A 19269-nucleotide genomic window follows, 5' to 3' on the forward strand; every position below is an offset into this window, starting at 1 on the left:
GCCAGGTGAAACATAGGATGACACAGCTGTATGCAGGGAGGAGAGGTTTGTTATGAATGAAGGTATTTTGCAATTGCTCAAGTCTTCTGCCTCAAATGCATTTTTTACTTACTGTTCCTTAGGATTGTAGCTGCTTGCACTGTATATAAATTAAACATTGTGTTTCAAAGAATGTTGTTTTCCTAGCTGCAGTACCCAAAGGCAAACTCATAAAACAGTTCATTTCAAAACCAAGGTTGCTTTAATAAAAGCAGCACGATTTCTATAAATTAAAGCAGCCTGAAAACAATTCCTTACCATGTCCTTGCAAGTAGATGTGGGTTCTGTGCTGTTTTAACCTATCCTTGAACTAGAAAGCATTGTGAGGATATTAAAAACATGAAGGCCAGTGGTGGAACAACATGAAACTTCATTTTTATATAATTACTGTTATAAATGTAGATGAAACAGATATAGATAAGGAGTGTCAGAATTAGAACTCCAATAATCAGGGTTTATTTTTTATGATAAAAGTATGCAGATTTGATAAACAGAAACTGAAGTGTTTTTAGCAGAATTTAAAAATTAAATATAATTTATTTAAAATGGCAGTGCTTTTTGCTTTTGCATGTCACTAGTACTACAAGTGCATGAAGTTGTCAGTGCCCTGGATTGTATTCAGTTGTGACCATGAACCTCTCATACAAGACGGATACCTGAGTTTCACTTGCGCTCTTGTAGCCCCTGGAAATCTCCTGGGAGACTTTTCAGAACAGCATAAAGTATGACACAGAGGTAGCATGTAGACGGGGCTGGCAAAAATTGGATTCCTTGCCTTGTACAAGCAGAAAACTGTTCCACTGACTAAAGCAAAGGCAGCCTTGGATCTCAGCCTTGGATCTTGTATTTGCATTACCGGGAACAGACATTACGTAGCACCTGTAATTGTGCCAATTCTGCTGACTGAAGTGGTTGGGTGGTCACATATGGGGACAAGGTGATTTCGTAGGTTTTCATGTGCTTCAGGGCTTGTTCTAAAATACAACTCTTATTTTTTATGAGAGTTTGGTTCACACATCTGGCATGTTTATTCATTGCTTTGCATTTAAAATTAGTATATGTGCCTTCATTTTTAATGTACCAGTGCTTCTGAAGAACAGTCTAATTAGGCATTTCTTACCCTTTTTTGAACTTGAGCCCATTTTCTATATTTGCATCATCTTCTAGCTCCTGCCCCCCTGCTCTGTGATGTGGGCAGTCATTTATTCAGTCTCTTCTATGAGATTTCAGGGCTTTCTAAATTTTTCTTGGGGCAGGAGGCATGTCACAAGGAACATTGGTCATAAAATTTAGGATTGGATGAGTGCAAGGTGGCAGGTGCAGGAGCAGCTAACAAAACTTTCATTGCAGAATTGAATATTGGCTGCCATTAAAACTGCTTAGGGAAGCTAGAAAAGATGCTTTCCAGCCCAGGAGGGCAACTTCAGTTTGACAGTGACACAGCCTTCTTTCATGACTGAAGCATAATGCTGCAACAATAACAATTCATTGTAATCTTCATTGATTCCAGAGGAGAAAAACCAAACAAGCGTAATAACTGAGATGGAGTTGTACCGTCTTAAGAATCAGGTTTAGTTTTCAGATGTTTTTAGATCCAGAGTTGCTGATGGATGCCCTAGTGTTTTTGATAACTTGCGCTGCGGGTAAAAGCCTCAGCGCCTAGGGCTTGCCGATCGAAAGGTCGGCGGTTCGAATCCCCTCGGCGGGGTGCGCTCCCACTGCTCGGTCCCAGCGCCTGCCAACCTAGCAGTTCGAAAGCACCCCTGGGTGCAAGTAGATAAATAGGGACCGCTTACCAGCGGGAAGGTAAACGGCGTTCCGTGTGCTGCGCTGGCTTGCCAGATGCAGCTTTGTCACGCTGGCCACGTGACCCGGAAGTGTCTTTGGACAGCGCTGGCCCCCGGCCTCTTGAGTGAGATGGGCGCACAACCCCAGAGTCTGTCAAGACTGGCCCGTACGGGCAGGGGTACCTTTACCTTTACCTTTAGTGACTTTCATCAATGTCAGTTCAGTTGCTATGGCAGCTGCATTGCATTTTGGAGAGTACTTTAATCTGTGTTGTAACATCCATGCTAGTGAATGGCAAGAAGTGTTTGCATGTGGTCTTGCCTTTTGAAAGGGCCCAGAAACTACAACTGGTTCAGAGTCCATGGGCCAGATTGTTAACCGCTACAGTCTTCCTTTACAGAATGTTAAAAGACATTCAGTGGGCTCCCAGTTAATTTCCAGTCCAGTTCAAAGTGCTGATATTTACATTTGAAGCCCTAAATGCCCTACCTGCTAAAGAAAATCAAATTCTGAGGTCACCCCCACTAAGCTCAGGCAGATGGCTCTTCTTTCCTCTCCTTTGAACTGCTCCTATGGAACTCTCTCCCTAGGTGTACTTGCTGTGACTTAGGAAAGAATCTGAAGACAGAGTCATTATGACTTCCTACATAGTCATTTGTGTTGCACAGCCTAAGTCACACACACGTATGCAGACTGCTAGCGAGGAGGAATCAGGTTGCTTCTGCACTAGCGTCCCCTTTGAGTAACCAGACTGGTTACTCACTTTTTTATGGAGAACCCAGATTGTGTCATTGAGAAATCATTACATGCCAGTGTTGTGTTTTCTGTCTTAATTGTCCTCCCATCTTTTTATGGACCTGTTGATTTGTGTCACTTAAGAAAGAAAGAAAGGTTAAAATGCAATCTTAGGCCAAACCTGTCAAATGTGGAAAGACAAACATCTTTCAGGGCTATTAATTAAAAGTTTCCTCCTTGCTGGCTCTGCCCTTTCTTCCCCATCCTGTTGACTGTGGCTCTAGGAGCATTATTGAATATCCTGTATATCACTCCTTAGGTAACCTATTTTAGGATTGTGCTATAGTGTTATTTGCCCCTGGTTATCAGTTTCTCCTCCAAAGTGGTGTCTGTACTTTCCATTCCCTTTTTCTTTTCATTTTTATATAGTGAAACAGCTGTATTATCCTAAATCAAAATTTAAACAAAAAACAATGGGGAAATTCCCTTAGCCACATCCAACGGGAATTGATAAAATAGGCTGGAAACTATAAGCAGAAAGCTTTTTAAGTAACATTGGCTGAACAGAATGTGCTTCTGAGTAAACATTACTAGAAGAATTTTAGCCGCAGAGAAAGACTTTGGTGGAAATATTAGAGGCTGTAGAGGTTCTGTGTTTGAACTCTACATTTAGATGATTGAAGAAAGGTCTCAGAGGTGCTTAAGGGGATTGAGTGTGGAACCAATCATTTTATTTGTTCTGAATGGATTCCTAGGAAGAATTGTTTCCCAGTTCACAACTGTGGCTTGAATTGTGGTATGGTTTTTTTTGTCAGAAGTTGGTTGCCAGTTGGGGTGGAGAGCACCAGCTTCTCAACAGGTGGGCCACTGCTGGTAACTGGGAAGGAGAGGAGAGTGGCAATTCAGCAGAGACTTTTACCAGTGCATTTGCCCCACGCTGATTTCCCTGCCACCTCACCCTTGCATCATTCCTGGCAAGCAATAGTGACCCACCTGCTGGGAAGCTGGGATGGTGGGTCCACCCCACCCAGTGAGCCACTTCTGGTTGTTTTTGAATATTTGACGCATTCTTTACCAGCTCTTTAAGGCCACATAAACTTATTGAAGCAGGATCTGCATGAGCATTTTGCACCCACACAGTTGGTGTTTTTTTTCTTGGTCCATCTTCTTTTATTCCTTTGCTCAAGCGGGGAAATAAACCCAGGAAGCAGCAGTTAATCGTAGCTTCCCAAACTACATGATGTAGTTAATGGCTTCCTAACAAGACACCATTCAAAAGCTAATTTTAAAACAATGACTGTGTGATTGTGAACAATATGGTGTTGTTTGCATGTCACGATAAACCATAGTTAATGGTTTGCTTTGAACATGGAGATCGCTTCTGCTTTGCTCCTACACAAGCACTAGAAGGAGCGATAAACCACAAGCCTGGCTTAGTGTTACATCGAAAGCAGAATTTGTCATTTGTTTCACTCAAAGCTTGACTCTAAATTATAGTTTGCATGAACAATCCACAATCCCAGGTTTGGATGCATTTGTAAGGCAAGCATTGTGGTTTCTTGTTACTACTAAGAGAGGAGTACAGTGGTACCTCGGGTTACATACGCTTTAGGTTACAGACTCCGCTAACTCAGAAATAGTACCTCGGGTTAAGAACTTTGCTTCAGAATGAGAACAGAAATTGTGCTCCGGTGGCGCAGCGGCAGCAGGAGGCCCTATTAGCTAAAGTGGTGCTTCAGCTTAAGAACAGTTTCAGGTTAAGAACGGACCTCCGGAACGAATTAAGTACTTAACCCAAGGTACCACTGTAAAGTGGGAGCCATCTGTGTATTCATGGCAAGCTGTTAACTATGGTTTACTGTGATGTGTAAAGACAGCCTGTGTATTTTTCTTTGAATTTTTTGACAGTGTTTTCTGACACAATATATGTTCCAGAAGTGCAGCCGTGCTCATTTTTGATAGCAAAATTAACAAGAAGTCCTTCGGCAATTTTAAAGACTGAAGTATTTATTGTGGTGCAATTCTTAATAGCCTAGAGATTGCTGAGTGAGATGTATGAGGTTGTATGATAAAGTATAGAATATATTTATATGTTAATAATTGAACTAATTTTAGATGAGTTTTCAGGTCAATAACCATTGATGATACCATGCTGTGAGCAATAGTCTTGCCTTTCCCGATTTCATTAAACTATGTGTGTCTGTCTGGACTACCTTCTTCTGTGTTGATATAAGCAAAGTCCCTCATCATATGTAGCAGCAATATGAACTATTTCCTTAATATTCCCTTAATATTGCTGGCTTTGTCTCCAGAGCAGTGTCATTAAAATTTCATGCATGGAGTATTGGAAATAAACTATTTGCTATATTCAGTGAGTATAGAATGTCATAAGAATACTTAGTGAAACTCATGCCTAGAGCTTATTTCTAACTTATTTAATAAAATATTGCTGAAATTTTGTTCTTTGCATACTGTATGAGGCCTATGGTGTTTCATTTTACTACAGATTTACATTTCTGTGATTTAAATCAAGGCTTTGTAACCAACAGGATGTCTCCAGGTTACATAACAAAATGCATGAGTTTATGGAAGAGCACAGGGATTCATGTGCCTAGAAAACTTGATGCAAAGAATCTCTACCCCAGGAATTATATAGCTGTAAACGATCAGCAGACAATTTATTCTGAATCTTTGCACATGCAAATGGGTCTTTCGTAACAGACCACTAAAACTATTTCCTTCTTTACTTTTAAAGCCTCTATCACCTGATGAGGAGTCTGACTCTCAGTTCATGACACATATGTGTTAAGATCACCTACAAAGACTCTTCTCTAGGTGCTCTGGTTGCCTGAAGACTGGTGGGTGGTGTCTGCTGACAGGATCTTCTCAGTTGTGGTTCCTAGTCAGCGGTGGGGTGCTTGGGAGTTTCACATTTTTTACCTTTAAGCGCCACAGGAGGACCTTTATATCTTCCCAGAACTTTGTAAAATTCTAGTTGAGTTTGATTTTATTTTGTGGCCTTGCTCATGTTTTCTATTTAATCAAACATTGTGTTGTTTTTTTAAGTTATATTGTCATTGGTTAGTTGTTGTTTTAACTACCAAAGATAATACAATTTCAAATAATTAATAAATAAAATTTTGGCAGCAGCCATGATATATTTGTTCCCATGGAATCTCATGTGACAAAGTGTCCATTTGCATTACCTTAAAAGGGGGGAGTGACTGCAAATGAAGCACCTACCAGAGGCAACAGGTGTGCTGGACTCAGTAACAGCTCCAGCGGAGGCAGTGGAGCTCACCTGCTGGACAGTTCCAGGGCTGTTAGTCTAAAGCAGTGGCTCTGAATCTTGCTCACATTCAGAGAACACTTTCCAAGTTGACTGGTCTGCTGAGGGACCTTGATCCTATGTGAACAGAGTGCATAGGCAAAGAACGCTTTCCTATGGCTGTGTATTGTTGGTGAAAATTGGGAGCTGCCTGAGTTAATTGATGGATAAAAATATATCGGCACAGGAAAAGGAATGAAGCAGATGGAAGTGTAAATCATTGCCCTGTTTGTAATAATAAATGTTTGTACTCATTGATTCTTTTAAAAGTAGCTTATGTTTGTAAGAACATTTTCAGACTACATCAGGGAACCCTTTCCCCCCACATTGATTTGGCTGACTCTCTCCTGAAGTACTTGTTTTTGGACCACATTCAAATACAGCAGCTTAGTCTCTGAATTTAACATTTGGTGCTTTCTGCCAATTTTAAGGAAGTGATTAACCTTGAACTTCCCACAAACAATAAAACCTTTTCAAATACTAGTGGATTTTAAAGTTTATTAAATCGCCATGAGGGGTTCATAGAAGAGAGCTTCTCTCTTTGGAAGATAGGGAGAGCTTTATACCAAGTCGTACCAATGGCCCTTCTAGCTCAGTATTGCCAACTCTGACTGGCAGTAGCTCTCCAGGGTTTCAGAGTGCGAGTCTTTCCCACTGAGCTATGGCTCTTCCCTCTTGAGTCTTGAGATGCCCCCTTTCTAGTATTGGACCATATGGTGTGTACAGGTATCATTATCGTAATTACTACCCATTTCTTATGGCAGTGGTTTGTATTTCATATGTAGTGGGGGCAATGATTGAATAGGGAGAATATGTAGGAAGAAAATAGATGGCAAGAGGCAATAAAGAAGGACTGCATCTTTCATAATGGCAGCACGTACTTGGTTATCAGGTTGTGTGTATTCTGTACTAGAATTTAAAATAAAACTTGCTCATGTAACTCAAATTCTACAGCCTGCACAAACAGATGTAACTGCTCATTCTGCACAATCCACTCCACGTCTAATAGCCATGGAATGAGCAGAAGGCCCTGAATTCCCAGCCAATGGAAATCCCGTTGAACCCCTTCTCTGCAGAGTTGCACTGCGTAGTAAATTTTGCCTTGGCTTTTGCAAGGTTTGTGTGAATAGAAGAAAGGTGGCTTGACTCAGTAGTAGTGGTCTGATTAACTGATATTCTTTTCTCCCTCTTTTTGTTTTAGTATCTGAAAACTCCAAAGTGGTGCAGGACAAAAAAGCTGCTCCGTCCAGCCGCCCCACCTCTGCCGCTTTAGGACAGAATGCCAGCAGTGCTGGAGCCAAACCAGGTATCAGTTTGGGAACTTTTCATTGCTTTCACCGGCCTGGAGATGTATTTTTAAAACCCCTTTAACAATGTATTTCACCTCTTTCACAGGTATTTTCAGTCACAGGTGTCACTGAACTTTTAATTACAGACGGCAACCATTTCATGGAGGGGGTGTGTCCGTTTCTGGTCCCGCACGCATTAGCAGAGCATGTATAACTGTGCCCCCCATTCTGCCTCCTGTTCCTCCTCATTTCTGCCCTTTTCCAGATCCAAAAGGACCTGCACGTTAGCGATCATGCATCAATTGGACCTGTGTTTTCAGATATAGACAAGAAACATTGAAACAACATAGGCAAATTGATACTGTATTTGTATATTATACTATGCATTTACATAGAGTGAGAAATAGTTCTTGCAAAGTCATGAAACCCAGGGAATTGATGTTCCCTTTAACGGCGTACTGTATGTGCAGACAAACTATTCCTTTGCAAAGCTAAACGATACAGCTTAGGGTCAGTCATACCATGACCAATCTCTTTGTGAGTGTGCTCAGATGCACTTGGGTCTCTGCACTTCCAGTGCTGAGTATTGTAAATGTATTTCATAAGCACCAGGTGAAATGAAATTCTGTATATGCTCAGTCTCACACTCCAGTTTTCTTTTGCTTACTTTACAGGATTCAGAGAACAAATACACTGGCTTTACTGAATGTATTGTCCTTTACTGAATGTATTGTCCTAGCTGCACATTTCCTTTTTTCTACCCTCTGGCAAGCACAGTGTTAAATGAGTCAGGAAAGAGTTCACTTTAACAACTGTCTGAATGCCTTCTGTTCTTCAGCTCAGATTTGAAAGGCAGTTCATTATAAATTGTGAGAAATAAAGGACTCTCAAATCCTGTGAAATGTTTCATTCCCCTATTGCATATCTTAAATTTTATATATCGAGTGACAGGACGTCAGCTGGTCAGTTGTACCCATAACACAGTTGCTGGCACCTGGGCATTCTGCCAAGTAATTAACCTTTCATTCAGTACCCCTAAAACAAAAGTTATAAAGGCAAGATCTATGGCTTGTGACAACAGAGGAAAATAAGTCTGCTTAGTTAAATAATGCCACCATCTTTGAGGTCTGAGAAGTACTGTGTATGAAGAGTTAGCTTTTGTTCTTGAGATCACAATGGTGTACAACATATGCTTTCACATGTGGTAGTTGCATGGAACAAAGCATGCATTTTCTGGTAAATGCTGCAGTGTATAGAGACTGTTGATATGTAATTTGAGCAGTTTTTTGGACCAGGGTTTTTAGCACCAAATAAATAAATAAATAAATAAATAAATTCCTGAACTTCTAACACCTGAGGTTGGATCTTGAGAAATGGTGGTGGAAGAAGGGGTGTGGAAGGTGACTTTCTGACTCCCTTCACCACCAGTCACCCCCAAAGCCTTCAAACAACCTCACATGAAGGTCAGGAAACCCTATTGAATAGGTGGAGCTTCAAGATAGGGGAATAAAGAAGGAGAAGATAATCCTGAAAACTGGACAGAAGCCCCTTCCATCTACCCCTTCCATCACTGGTGTTTCTCTGGATCCAACCAATGGCCTGTTAAGTTCCCACATAGGTAGAAATTCAGTGTCTCAGTAGTTTCACTTCACACTGAAGGGTGGAGCTCATGTGAACGGTTGCTGGTCTATAAGAGAGAGAGAGAGAAACCCTATATATATATATGTTTTCTATGTGAAAGGATTTTTATATGGGAACATCCAGTCCCACCTGCTTTCTGAAGTGCTGCAACACAGACAGAAGCTGACCACCTCTTTGGGAACTGGGCCTTAAGTGTTATTCTAAGAATTAATTGGATGCCATTCACAGTGGTTCTTTTTTTTCTTTAGACAGAGAGATCCCAAGTTCATAGCAATTAAATATGTGAAAGTGATGATATGTGAAAGGTCTTAAATGATAACATTACAGTTGCTTGTTAATTGCTTTTAGAATGTTGCTTTTTCTAATATGACATCTCAAGTCTTCTACTATTTTACAGACCCTGCGCCAGTACTGAAAGTTGATGAAAGGCAGCGACTTGCTCGAGAACGGAGAGAAGAACGGGAAAAGCTGTTAGGTGAGTCATACTCAATGTACTCTTTCTAGCTGGTGATTCTCATCAGTTATAACATGCTTGTCATTTGACATCTATATTATACATTAAACAGCATGAGTTACAAGACTATAATTAAATGTGTACTTTTAGCCATAAAAATAGTTTATGGAATTTAATGATTAGGTCTCTGAGGTCTGGTCAACACGTGGTCCTAGCACATAAGTTGTACATGTGCTGGAGCATAGACATGTCCTCCTCACATATGATCTTGTGTACGGAGAGGGATTTGTGTTCATACAAGAAAGTTCAGCATGTGGTGGAGCAGAACATGCCAACCCAAGTCTTGTTGTCAGGCATACATCGGATAAAGTAGTGTTACTTAGCACGGGAAGTACATATTGTCATTAATCTGAAAAAGACTTTTGTGTGTCTTGGTTCTACTCACACAGTAAGTACAAACTGGCTGGAGCTGCTGCAGGTTCTGGAACGCTATTGTTAGCCTCCATCCATGACATTTCAAAATAACCAATGTCTTTGCCTGCAATAGGAAATACATTGGAGAGCCATGTGAGCCTTCCACCTGTACAGGGCACAGCAGAAAAGGCTGTCTTGCCCAGTTGCTGCCCACCTCTCCTCAGGTCATGGGAAGACCTCTAAAGACTATCTAAGTGTACAAACTGGTTGCCGTACATTTTCTTATTGTTCACATTTGAAAAGGAAGCTTTGCACCTCCCTCAAGGGTATTTCTTCTCTGAAGTTCTAAGGTTGAACTCACAGTGTCCCACAAAAACATAAATGCTTCTTCCTTTATGGAAGAGGCAGAGATCTACTGAAGGCTCCTGCTGGAGGAAAGGAGGGAAGATGGTTTTCACCAATTTTACTCCCTTCAAACCCCCAATTCTATTTCCCATACTTTTCCAAAAGGTTTTTCTCTCCCTCCTCCTTCCGGTGAGAGTGTCCTGTGAAAAGAGTTCTACTTACAGGCACTCTGGATCAAAGTCATCTTGTTTCGTTTTGGGATGGGTTTTATTTTTGACATGGTTTCATAGCAAACTACCGTATTTTTCGCCCTATAGAACACACTTTCCCCCCTTCAAAAATGAAGGGGAAATGTGTGTGTGTCCTAAGGGGTGAATGCAGGCTTTCACTGAAGCCTGGAGAGCGAGAAGGGTTGGTGCGCACCGACCCCTCTCGCTCTCCAGGCTTGCGGATAGTAGCCTGCATCCTGAAGCCTGGGGCGCACTGAGCAGCGCGCCCCGGGCTTCGGGCAGATATCCGCAAGCCTGGGTATCCCTAGGTTTGCGGATAGCAGCCTGTTCTGGGGGCTGGGGTCAGGGGAAGCTCGGGCTTCCCCTGTCCCAGCCCTGTGCCTGGGGGGGAAATAATTTTTTTTCCTTTATTCCCCCCCCCCAAAAATAGGTGCACCCTATGGGCCGGTGCGCCCTATAGGGTGAAAAATACGGTAAAATATGATCTATGCAGAACCTTCTTATTGCAATGGTATTATAAAGATAGTCAACATGGTGAGCCCCAAATGTTTATAACTATAATTATTACTGATAATTGAGCAAACTGGTTGGGACTGTAATCAGGGACGCGGACTTATAAAAAATATTGGGGGGGCCGGGAAAGCTCATGAATAATAAATAAGTTCATGAATATGCAAATAAAGTGGCGCCGCCTCCTCATGAGCGAATAGGGGAGAGCGTGCTGCGCCTATTAATCAGCTCCGAAGGAAATTGGGTGGAGCTTTTGCTCGGGAGGGAGGGCAGGAGGCATGCAGCCCGACCCTGTGCATTTTGGGCTGGGGGAGGGGCGGCGATGGCGCTCTGCTGGAGGGGCGCCGGAGATTATTGGGGGGGCGGAGCCCCCCCCAAACGAATTTTTGAGGGGGCTCGGGCCCCCTCAAGCCCCATGGAGTCGGCGCCTATGACTGTAATCCAACAACATCTGAAATGCAGCACTGGCTGCCCTTGTTCCATAAGAAGGATCCTGTTGGATCAGGGTGAAAGATCCCTCTAGTCCGGTGCTCTGATTCCCAACAGTAGACAATAAGAGGCCTCGGGCAAGCAAAGCCTACAAGCGGCACATGAAGGTAATAGCCCTTCTTCCTGTAACAGCTCTTTGACGACGGGTGTCTGGTGGCATCTCACCTCTGAACCTGGAATTTCCATGTAGCCGTTATGGCTAGTAGACTTATCCTCTGTGAACTTTTCCACTCCCCTTATAAAGCCATCTAAGCTAGTGGGCATCACCATATCCTGTGGTAGGAAATTTCATAAATTAATGGTGCACATTGTGAAGACATACTTCCTTTGTTTGTCTTATATCACATGCCATAGGATGACCTCAAGTTCTGGTTTTATAAGAGGAGGAAAAAAAGATTTCTGTCTGTTTTCTCCATCTTGAAGTCTTATGTTGAAGTTCCCCATATAGAAGAGAGAGTAAATTAATATCTACTAATCAGCTAAGTTCCCCGCGGCGGGGTGAGCTCCCGTTGCTCGGTGCCCGGTCCTGCCAACCTAGCAGTTCGAAAGCACGTCAAAGTGCAAGTAGATAAATAGGTACCACTCCAGCAGGAAGGTAAACGCGTTTCCGTGCGCTGCTCTGGTTTGCCAGAAGCGGCTTAGTCATGCTGGCCACATGACCCGGAAGCTGTATGCCGGCTCCCTCGGCCAATAAAGCGAGATGAGTGCCGCAACCCCAGAGTCGGTCACGACTGGACCTAATGGTCAGGGGTCCCTTTACCTTTACCTTTACCTTAATCAGCTAAGTTAGTTTCCACTAATTAATTTTTGAGAATTGTTGTTTTGTGAGTGTGCTACAAATCGTGGAGATTCCCAGTCATTTCACAGATCCACCATTTCTGAGGTTCCTTGGCTAGGAACCATGAGGGTTAAGCAGGTTTGAACATATTTTAACTTTTTCTTCTGGCTATACCCAGAGGCATCTGAACTGCCAACCATTCAAAAGAGGAGGAGGAGAAAAGGTTGTTTTTCTTCTTATGTGACTGCAAAGCACAGTGGCTGCCACTCTTAATTTTATGAAAAATGTCTTCCTCAGTATGATGTCGGTCAACTTGCCATATTTTTAAATATATCATAATGGCACATTACAGTTGCCTGCAGCTGACCCTGCTGGTGGTGTTTCTTTTGCATTTCAGAAAGAAGGGTAGAAGGCAAAGATACAGTTATTTCACACTCTAATCAGACCCTGCACACTATTATATTTAGACCATAAAGCATAATTGCATTGGTTTGACAGTACAGATAAATAAGCAGTATAAAATTAACAGCAGATAAACAAATTATCTATCTATTTACCTGTCAAATCTGTAAATCATATGCTCTCTCATGCATTTGGACATACATTTCTGCAAAACAGCTGTGTTTTTCATGTTTCTTCTCTTCCGTTTATCTTTGCTTATTACTTAATAATTTGATTCCATGTACTATAGAACAGGAAGTTGTCTGGCGCTAATCCAGGCTGTTCATCAGTCAATCTGGTTCTCTTTGATTGGTTTGATCATATTGCCCAAACTCTCAGGATTCAATTGAACAGCATGGCTCAAACTTGAAGGGACAGTACAAGGCACCAGAGAAAGCAAAATAGGGACTTGAAGCAAAAGTTCCATTTCCATCTTGGGGGGGCGGGGATACTATGTGAAGTGTCTCTCATATTTTACACCCGGTGAGTCTGGTCACATGCCTTGGACACCTTCAGACTTGAATTCTGCAGTGTGGTCTGTGTGTGGCTGTCCTAGAAGAGTTTTTAGAAACTGCAGCTAGTGCAGAATGCTTTCTTGGACCATGTTACCCTGGCCTTATACCAGTTGTGCTGGCTTCAGATTCATTTCAGGGCCCTATTCAAGGTGCTGGTTATTACTTAGAAAACTCTTAAGTGGCATGGGGCCAGGATAGATGAAAGACTCCCTGCTTCCATATGAATCTAGCTGTGGTTTACTATTTTTTTCTGGGGGTCCTGATTTATGCTGATAAGGTGCTTGTAGCATCCAGCTTCTCAGTTAAGTAGCTTTCCACAGCCCAGGGCTCTCCTGTTGTTTTGAACTCCAACTCTCATAAATCCCACCATGCACAGGAAATGAACAGGGATTATGGGAATTGTAGGCAAACAACACCTGGAGGATTTTAGGTTGGGGAAGCCTGGGTTAATGCTTTATTTTTATTTTTATTTTATTTTATTTTTGGTTTAATGCTTTATGGTTGTTAAGCTGACAAGTCATGTTCAAAGGTGCTTTTCTTTTTCCTGATAAAAAACGTAGCAAACTTCCTGCTCCCTTTGTGTAAACTGTTCTTAGAATAATACACACACACACACACACACACACACACACTATTAGCAGACACCTTACACAAAAACAGTCCCAAAGCACAACAAATACACAACATCTTGATACCGAAATGACAGCACCAGCATAAAACCAGCATTTAAAAAAAACAAAAACAGCTGCACAGTAGTATTTATTTAGATAACTCACCCAACTTATACTCACCCTGCTTCCCTGAAAGGAGTTGAAACAGCAGATAATTGCTTTACGCAGTCTGGCATTCTAAAAATATTCAGTCTGTCTCAGCAAGCTGCAGGAGTTGTGGGATTTTGTAACACTTCATTTAGAGTGTAAGTGCTGATGCCTTGTTCTGTCTATATAAATTTTGATGTAGATCAGTTTTTCACTCCAGTTGCAAATAGGCAGAAATGCAATTTAGTAAGGAACTAATTCCCTTCCCTCCTCCTGAAATGAGCCTCGTCACTAACTAATAGAAGGAAAATTTCCTAGACAGGGTAGACCAACCCTTGGGGTCCTGTGGGCACATTTGTAAAGCAGGTGTTGTGGATATCACACACACTGCAACCTATTCTGTTGGCTACAGTAGAATGCCAGTCTTAATTTCAGAAGGGAGGGGGAACCTGCGGACACCAGGGAAGGCCTCTGCGGGCACATGTGTGCCCTCGGGCACAACGTTGGCAACTGGTGTACCCTATTCAGTTTCTTCTTCCACTTTCTAAAACTATTTTATTGGTCATCCAGGTGAAATGGTTATACAATAGAGTGAAACCTTAAAGTCTCTCTTTGCTAGAGCTGCATGGTTGAGTAGAAGTATGACTCGGTTTGCAGCAGTTTGTTATGGAATGACTTTCCAACATACAGTATCTTTTTTGGAAGCTGCAGTGGACAGAGTATGACTTCCTCACACAATTAAGCAGCAAGGAGACTGGCTCTTCCTTCGGCAGGGCCAAAACAGAACCATGGAGCTGGAGGTGGCATTGTAGGCCATCAAGCTTGAGGCAGAAAATCCAGAGCTAAAGCATCCCCAAGAGATGGCCATCTAGCCTCAGCTACTATTGCTACTTACTTAGGAGCAGAGGAGTGAGGCAGTGGCCAGGTAAGCACAGTGCAAAGGCAGCAGCAAAGCCAATTTGGTTCTCCTGTTAGTGTATTTGCACCATACCAATCTCCCTACAACCTCACCCTTTATCTCCCAGTAAGCAATGGCAGTGCAAACAGCTGGGGGTTAGGTGAGAAGCAGCTCCGCACCATGCTGCCCACTACCATCCAGATGTTCAACTGGGGCAGCAGGGAACACTTTTTTGCAGATGCAAAGAGATATTAGGTTTCTCCTTTTCAGCTATAAGACAGACTCATGTGAGTCCCAAGTGTTTGGAAATACAAGATCGGCAAAAAAGTGCATGCAAACACTTTCCAGCATGATACACCAATATTTGCCTGGTTTCTTTTTTCTGTGGAGAAATTGCTTAAGATAGGACAATGGAGCCTTCTAAATTAATTTCAAATAATTGCATTTACTGACATTTTTAAATTCATTGACTGTTTAGAGGCAGTGTATGAAGGATGATTCTAGGGTTATGATGATTAAGTTGTAATGATAAAGTTTAATAATAATAAAAACTACAGGGTTTATTAAAAGGCAATAAAAGATCAACAGCATTTTTTGTAACTTTCTCTGTTATGGCAATTGAATATTATGCCCATGAGAGTTATTGTCTATAAAATTATTTCCACTTGATTAAAGACTATATAGTATAATGAACACAAGACTATATAATGAAAGTTAATACTGTTGATCAGATTAGGGTGTTTTTTTTGTGTGCAAGCTGTCTTCTAGGTAACTCTTTTTTCTATCACCTGCTGAAGTTGCCAAGTCCATTGTGGACCTTTTGGAGGAAGAAAAAAATGTTGCCACTGAGATGTTGGAGGCAGCCTTGGCTTCAAATCCTCTCTCTCTTCAGGATAATTTAAAGTCAGCAACTGTTATGTCTTGCAGATGGATGAGAAAGACTGTGTTTAAAGGGGAAGAAATAGTTAACTAATAAGGAAAGCAGTTGATGTATCCCCAGTGGCTATGTCTAGATTTAGGCTATGTCTGCATTGCAGTTTTATTGCCGCTTCACTTTTATCAGCTTTGTTTTGAATTCCACAAAACGTATTTCTGTTTGCTTGAATATTCTTCCCAGTTTATCTCTGCATCAAGAAGCCATCCTGTCTGTATCTGTACATCTATAGACAATTCTTGATTCGTTTCTTTTTTGCACTTAATTCCCCTCCCCCTAAATTCTCGTCAATAATGTGGGGGGGGGGGTTGGCAGTGGGCCATGCTTACTTTTCAATAAGGTCTTTGTAATTTTTATATTGTTTCTCACTGTAGAGTTATCAGGGCAATGGAGCAATGATACAGGGCAAACCATAAACAGAGGAGGCACAGGGTTCTTTTTATCTCCTGTTTCCCTTTTGCACAATTTCCATCCACATACATTTCAGAGCTAGCTTAGAGCAGGCCTTGCAGAATCGCACTGGGCTTCTTGCCCTCACTATGCAGGCCATCTGCATGTTGCATATGTTGTAAGACAAGCCAAATGTAGACAAGCGCTGAATGACAGATGAGATTTGGAGAGGGGGTAGCATTATTAACTTATGGCTCAGTCAATATTTATTCCCTGAAGCAATATTGACTTACCACCCATGAGTTTCTATCACTTGAAACTTTTTTCATTTCAAAGAGCAGCATTTCTAACATTGTTATTATAACAACTTTGTATTAAGGATTTTTCATAGGGCATAATGTATATACATTTACATACAGTCATTTCTTTAAAGACCAACAGCAGTAAGATACTTCTGTTAAGCTTTATTTTCTTGTATAACTAGATCCGGAAGAATATATATCAAACCCTTGAAAAATAGCATCCTTTTGATTTAGTTATTAAAGGTGGCATCCTTCATCAGGATGCCTGCAGTAAAGGGCAAGATGACATCGCCTTCCCACTCAATGTACAGAAGCTGACTAGACTGCCAGTTAAATCTTACTTCAACCCTGGCAGCGTTATCCAGCTCGGAAAATATGGATGTCTTTATTTAAGTTGATGTGTTTTGTGTTATTTTTTTTTGTTGTTGTTTGTTTGCTTGCTTTGTATATGGTGTGGTATAACACCCTGCTGCTGCACCTTTGGGTTGTTAGTAACGGTTGTTATGCTACAATAACTAACAAACAGACAGACACTGGTGACAATATAGCATTCTCCATCTTGTGTGAGACAGCGGGCTTGTTGAAGGAGTCCTGGCTGTGCCATGTAGCATGCAGTGCTCTGTCTCCCATCAGAGGGCTGCAGCTACTGTATTTCCCGCAATTGCCCCTCTTTTTCCTAATGGTAGCATGCCCTCCAACATCCCAGTGATGAAAATGAAGATGGAAGTTCCGTCGGCATGCCCCGTATACGTGTGTGTGTGTGCGCGCAAATGCACACACACACAGCCTCGGTCATGGCAGCCAAGTGGAAACTCCACCTTCAGGGGCAGTCTACCCACCACTCCTCTCCACCAGCACCAGGCACTGAGCACAAAGATTCTGAATCCCCACCTATCTTTCCCGTCTGGTACTTGAACTCCATGGAGCCGTTGCCTGGCATGCCCTGCTAGAAGCACTCCTTCTGGCTGGCAGCAGGAAGGTGAACATCCTGCAGGGCTGGCAGTGGTGGGTAGGCCTTGATGAGGACCCTCTGGGTGCCCCCAAGAACAGCAGCAGCAGCCTGCTAAGATGGGACTGTGCACATTTCTCTCTTATTTAAAATGTGCCAGCTGACTTGCGTGGCACCCAAGAATGAGCGTCTTTGAGTTCCTCACTCTTGCAGGAGACCAAAAGACAGGACATTCCAGGATCCAATCAGAAGCCAGGATGGCTTTTGTAATTCCGGGATGTCCTGGTCAAAACAGGAGAATTGCCAAGGGCTGGCCCTGTACAGTGCAGAGCTGAATAATAATATCCAGCTTCACTTCCCCCTGCTCCTGTCAGGTTAAGCTGGGTATTCAAGTGTAGTACAGTAGTAATGCTAATGTTTCTGTAACTGGAGGAACAAGCAATTCTTGTTTTGCTGTCTGGATTATCAATTATTTGCATTTTGAAATGAACCGTAGCCCGAAAGGATGCCATTGGTATTTGCTTAAGACGTAAGCTAATTTATATAATATATCAGTGCTTGCAAGCTAGAATCTTACCTAATGCCATTGTGTTCTGCTTCAGTTCATAAGAAGAGATTTTTAAATAGCTCCATTTCTTCAACTACCCAGCCGAGATACTCAGAGGAAGATTCTTTGAGATTTCAAAGTGTAAATTAATTTCTTGGCATTCACAGTAGAATCCATAACTTGCCATCAATCTATAAGACAAAACTTATTACCTTGTTGGCAAGCCAGTGAGGGGTGGTGGAAGTTTAGATAAAAATTGTATCAATTGCTTTTTTATTTTTAGCAACTAGAGTTTCAGGTCACCTTCTGAAAATGTCCCCTAATCAGAGCCAGTCTAGCCTGTTCTCTGTTCTCAGGAACTGCAGCAGGACTAGTTAAACATTGATCTAGACTGCATTTTATTTTATTTGTTTTGTGTTTCCTGTGCATTTTAATTTTGTTGTGAGCTGCCTGGAAATGGCAGGATATAATTTTTTGAATAAATTAAGAATATATCATATATAATAGGTGTTATTCAAGTCCATGTTTGCACTAGTGCAAGAATCAGCACTAGCACAAGGGGGTTTCCCCCCTCCTGCTCCTCCTCACTGTCCCCAAATATGCTCTGGAGGATAGGGAGAAAATTCAGATTTAGGGGAATGCAAGGGGAGGTGAAAGAAAGAGATGGTTTCATTGTACGAGGAGAAATTCTTGCTCCAATGACACAACCTGCTTAGCACTTTGTTGAATACAACCTATTATTATAATGCACTATCATTCCTTTAGGGATAAACAAAAGCTTACTCTAAAAAGTTGATGGTTGTGTTTTTTTTCCGTATTAGTTTGTAATGCTATACAAATTTAAGAAATTTTGCCTAAGTCTCTTTATAAAAAAAAAGTTACAGATCTTCCACCTTGTAAGTACGCTTAGAATCACATCCTTAATGCTCCTAAACATTTTAGGTTCAGAGTATCTCAGAAAATGCACCCTAATTTCCAGATCCCTTCTAGGGATGTTATGAAATTACATTCATGAAGACTTCCCATCAGATACTCTGTGTGTGTGTGTGTGTGTGTGTGTGTGAGAGAGAGAGAGAGAGAGAGAGAGAGAGAGAGAATGAATGATACCTGAGAGCAAAACAATCTTTTTTTAATGTCCTAAAGTTACAAAATTAAAATTAAAAATTAAAAGCCTAATACTAATGGAGGCAATGTTGGCAATTCTCAATCTCTTGAAAGTATGTATGTAATAAATAATAATGGTTCCCTTGTCCTTTTTGCAAAAATAACTCTTCTTAGATTATAGTTATTAAATGCTAAAGGAAAGTATGTTTCAAAACATCGTTGATAATGTGGTAATTTAGCATCTTTTAAAACAACGCCAATGGTGGAATTTCCACAAATTCCCAAGGTAATTCCCCTCTCCCATCCATTATTATGCAGAAGGGCTGTTAGTACATGTAGATAACACAGAGCTAGATGGACCAGTGGTCTGATTCAGTATAATCATGCTCCA

General features: G+C 41.6%; 1 protein-coding gene across 4 annotated transcripts in view; it reads left to right on the forward strand.

Annotated features, from left to right (window-relative positions):
• Positions 1-19269, forward strand: part of MAP7 (microtubule associated protein 7) — a 111377-nt gene that overhangs the window by 49855 nt on the left and 42253 nt on the right. For all 4 annotated transcript variants that reach the window (XM_082215924.1, XM_082215923.1, XM_082215921.1 and 1 more), the window contains exons 2-3: positions 7092-7196; positions 9218-9295. In XM_082215924.1, coding sequence (XP_082072050.1) covers positions 7092-7196; positions 9218-9295 — 183 coding nt within the window. The remainder of the gene's footprint in view (positions 1-7091; positions 7197-9217; positions 9296-19269) is intronic.

This window comes from Podarcis vaucheri, assembly GCF_965113315.1.
Source record: "Podarcis vaucheri genome assembly, chromosome: 3".
Lineage (NCBI taxonomy): Eukaryota > Metazoa > Chordata > Lepidosauria > Squamata > Lacertidae > Podarcis > Podarcis vaucheri.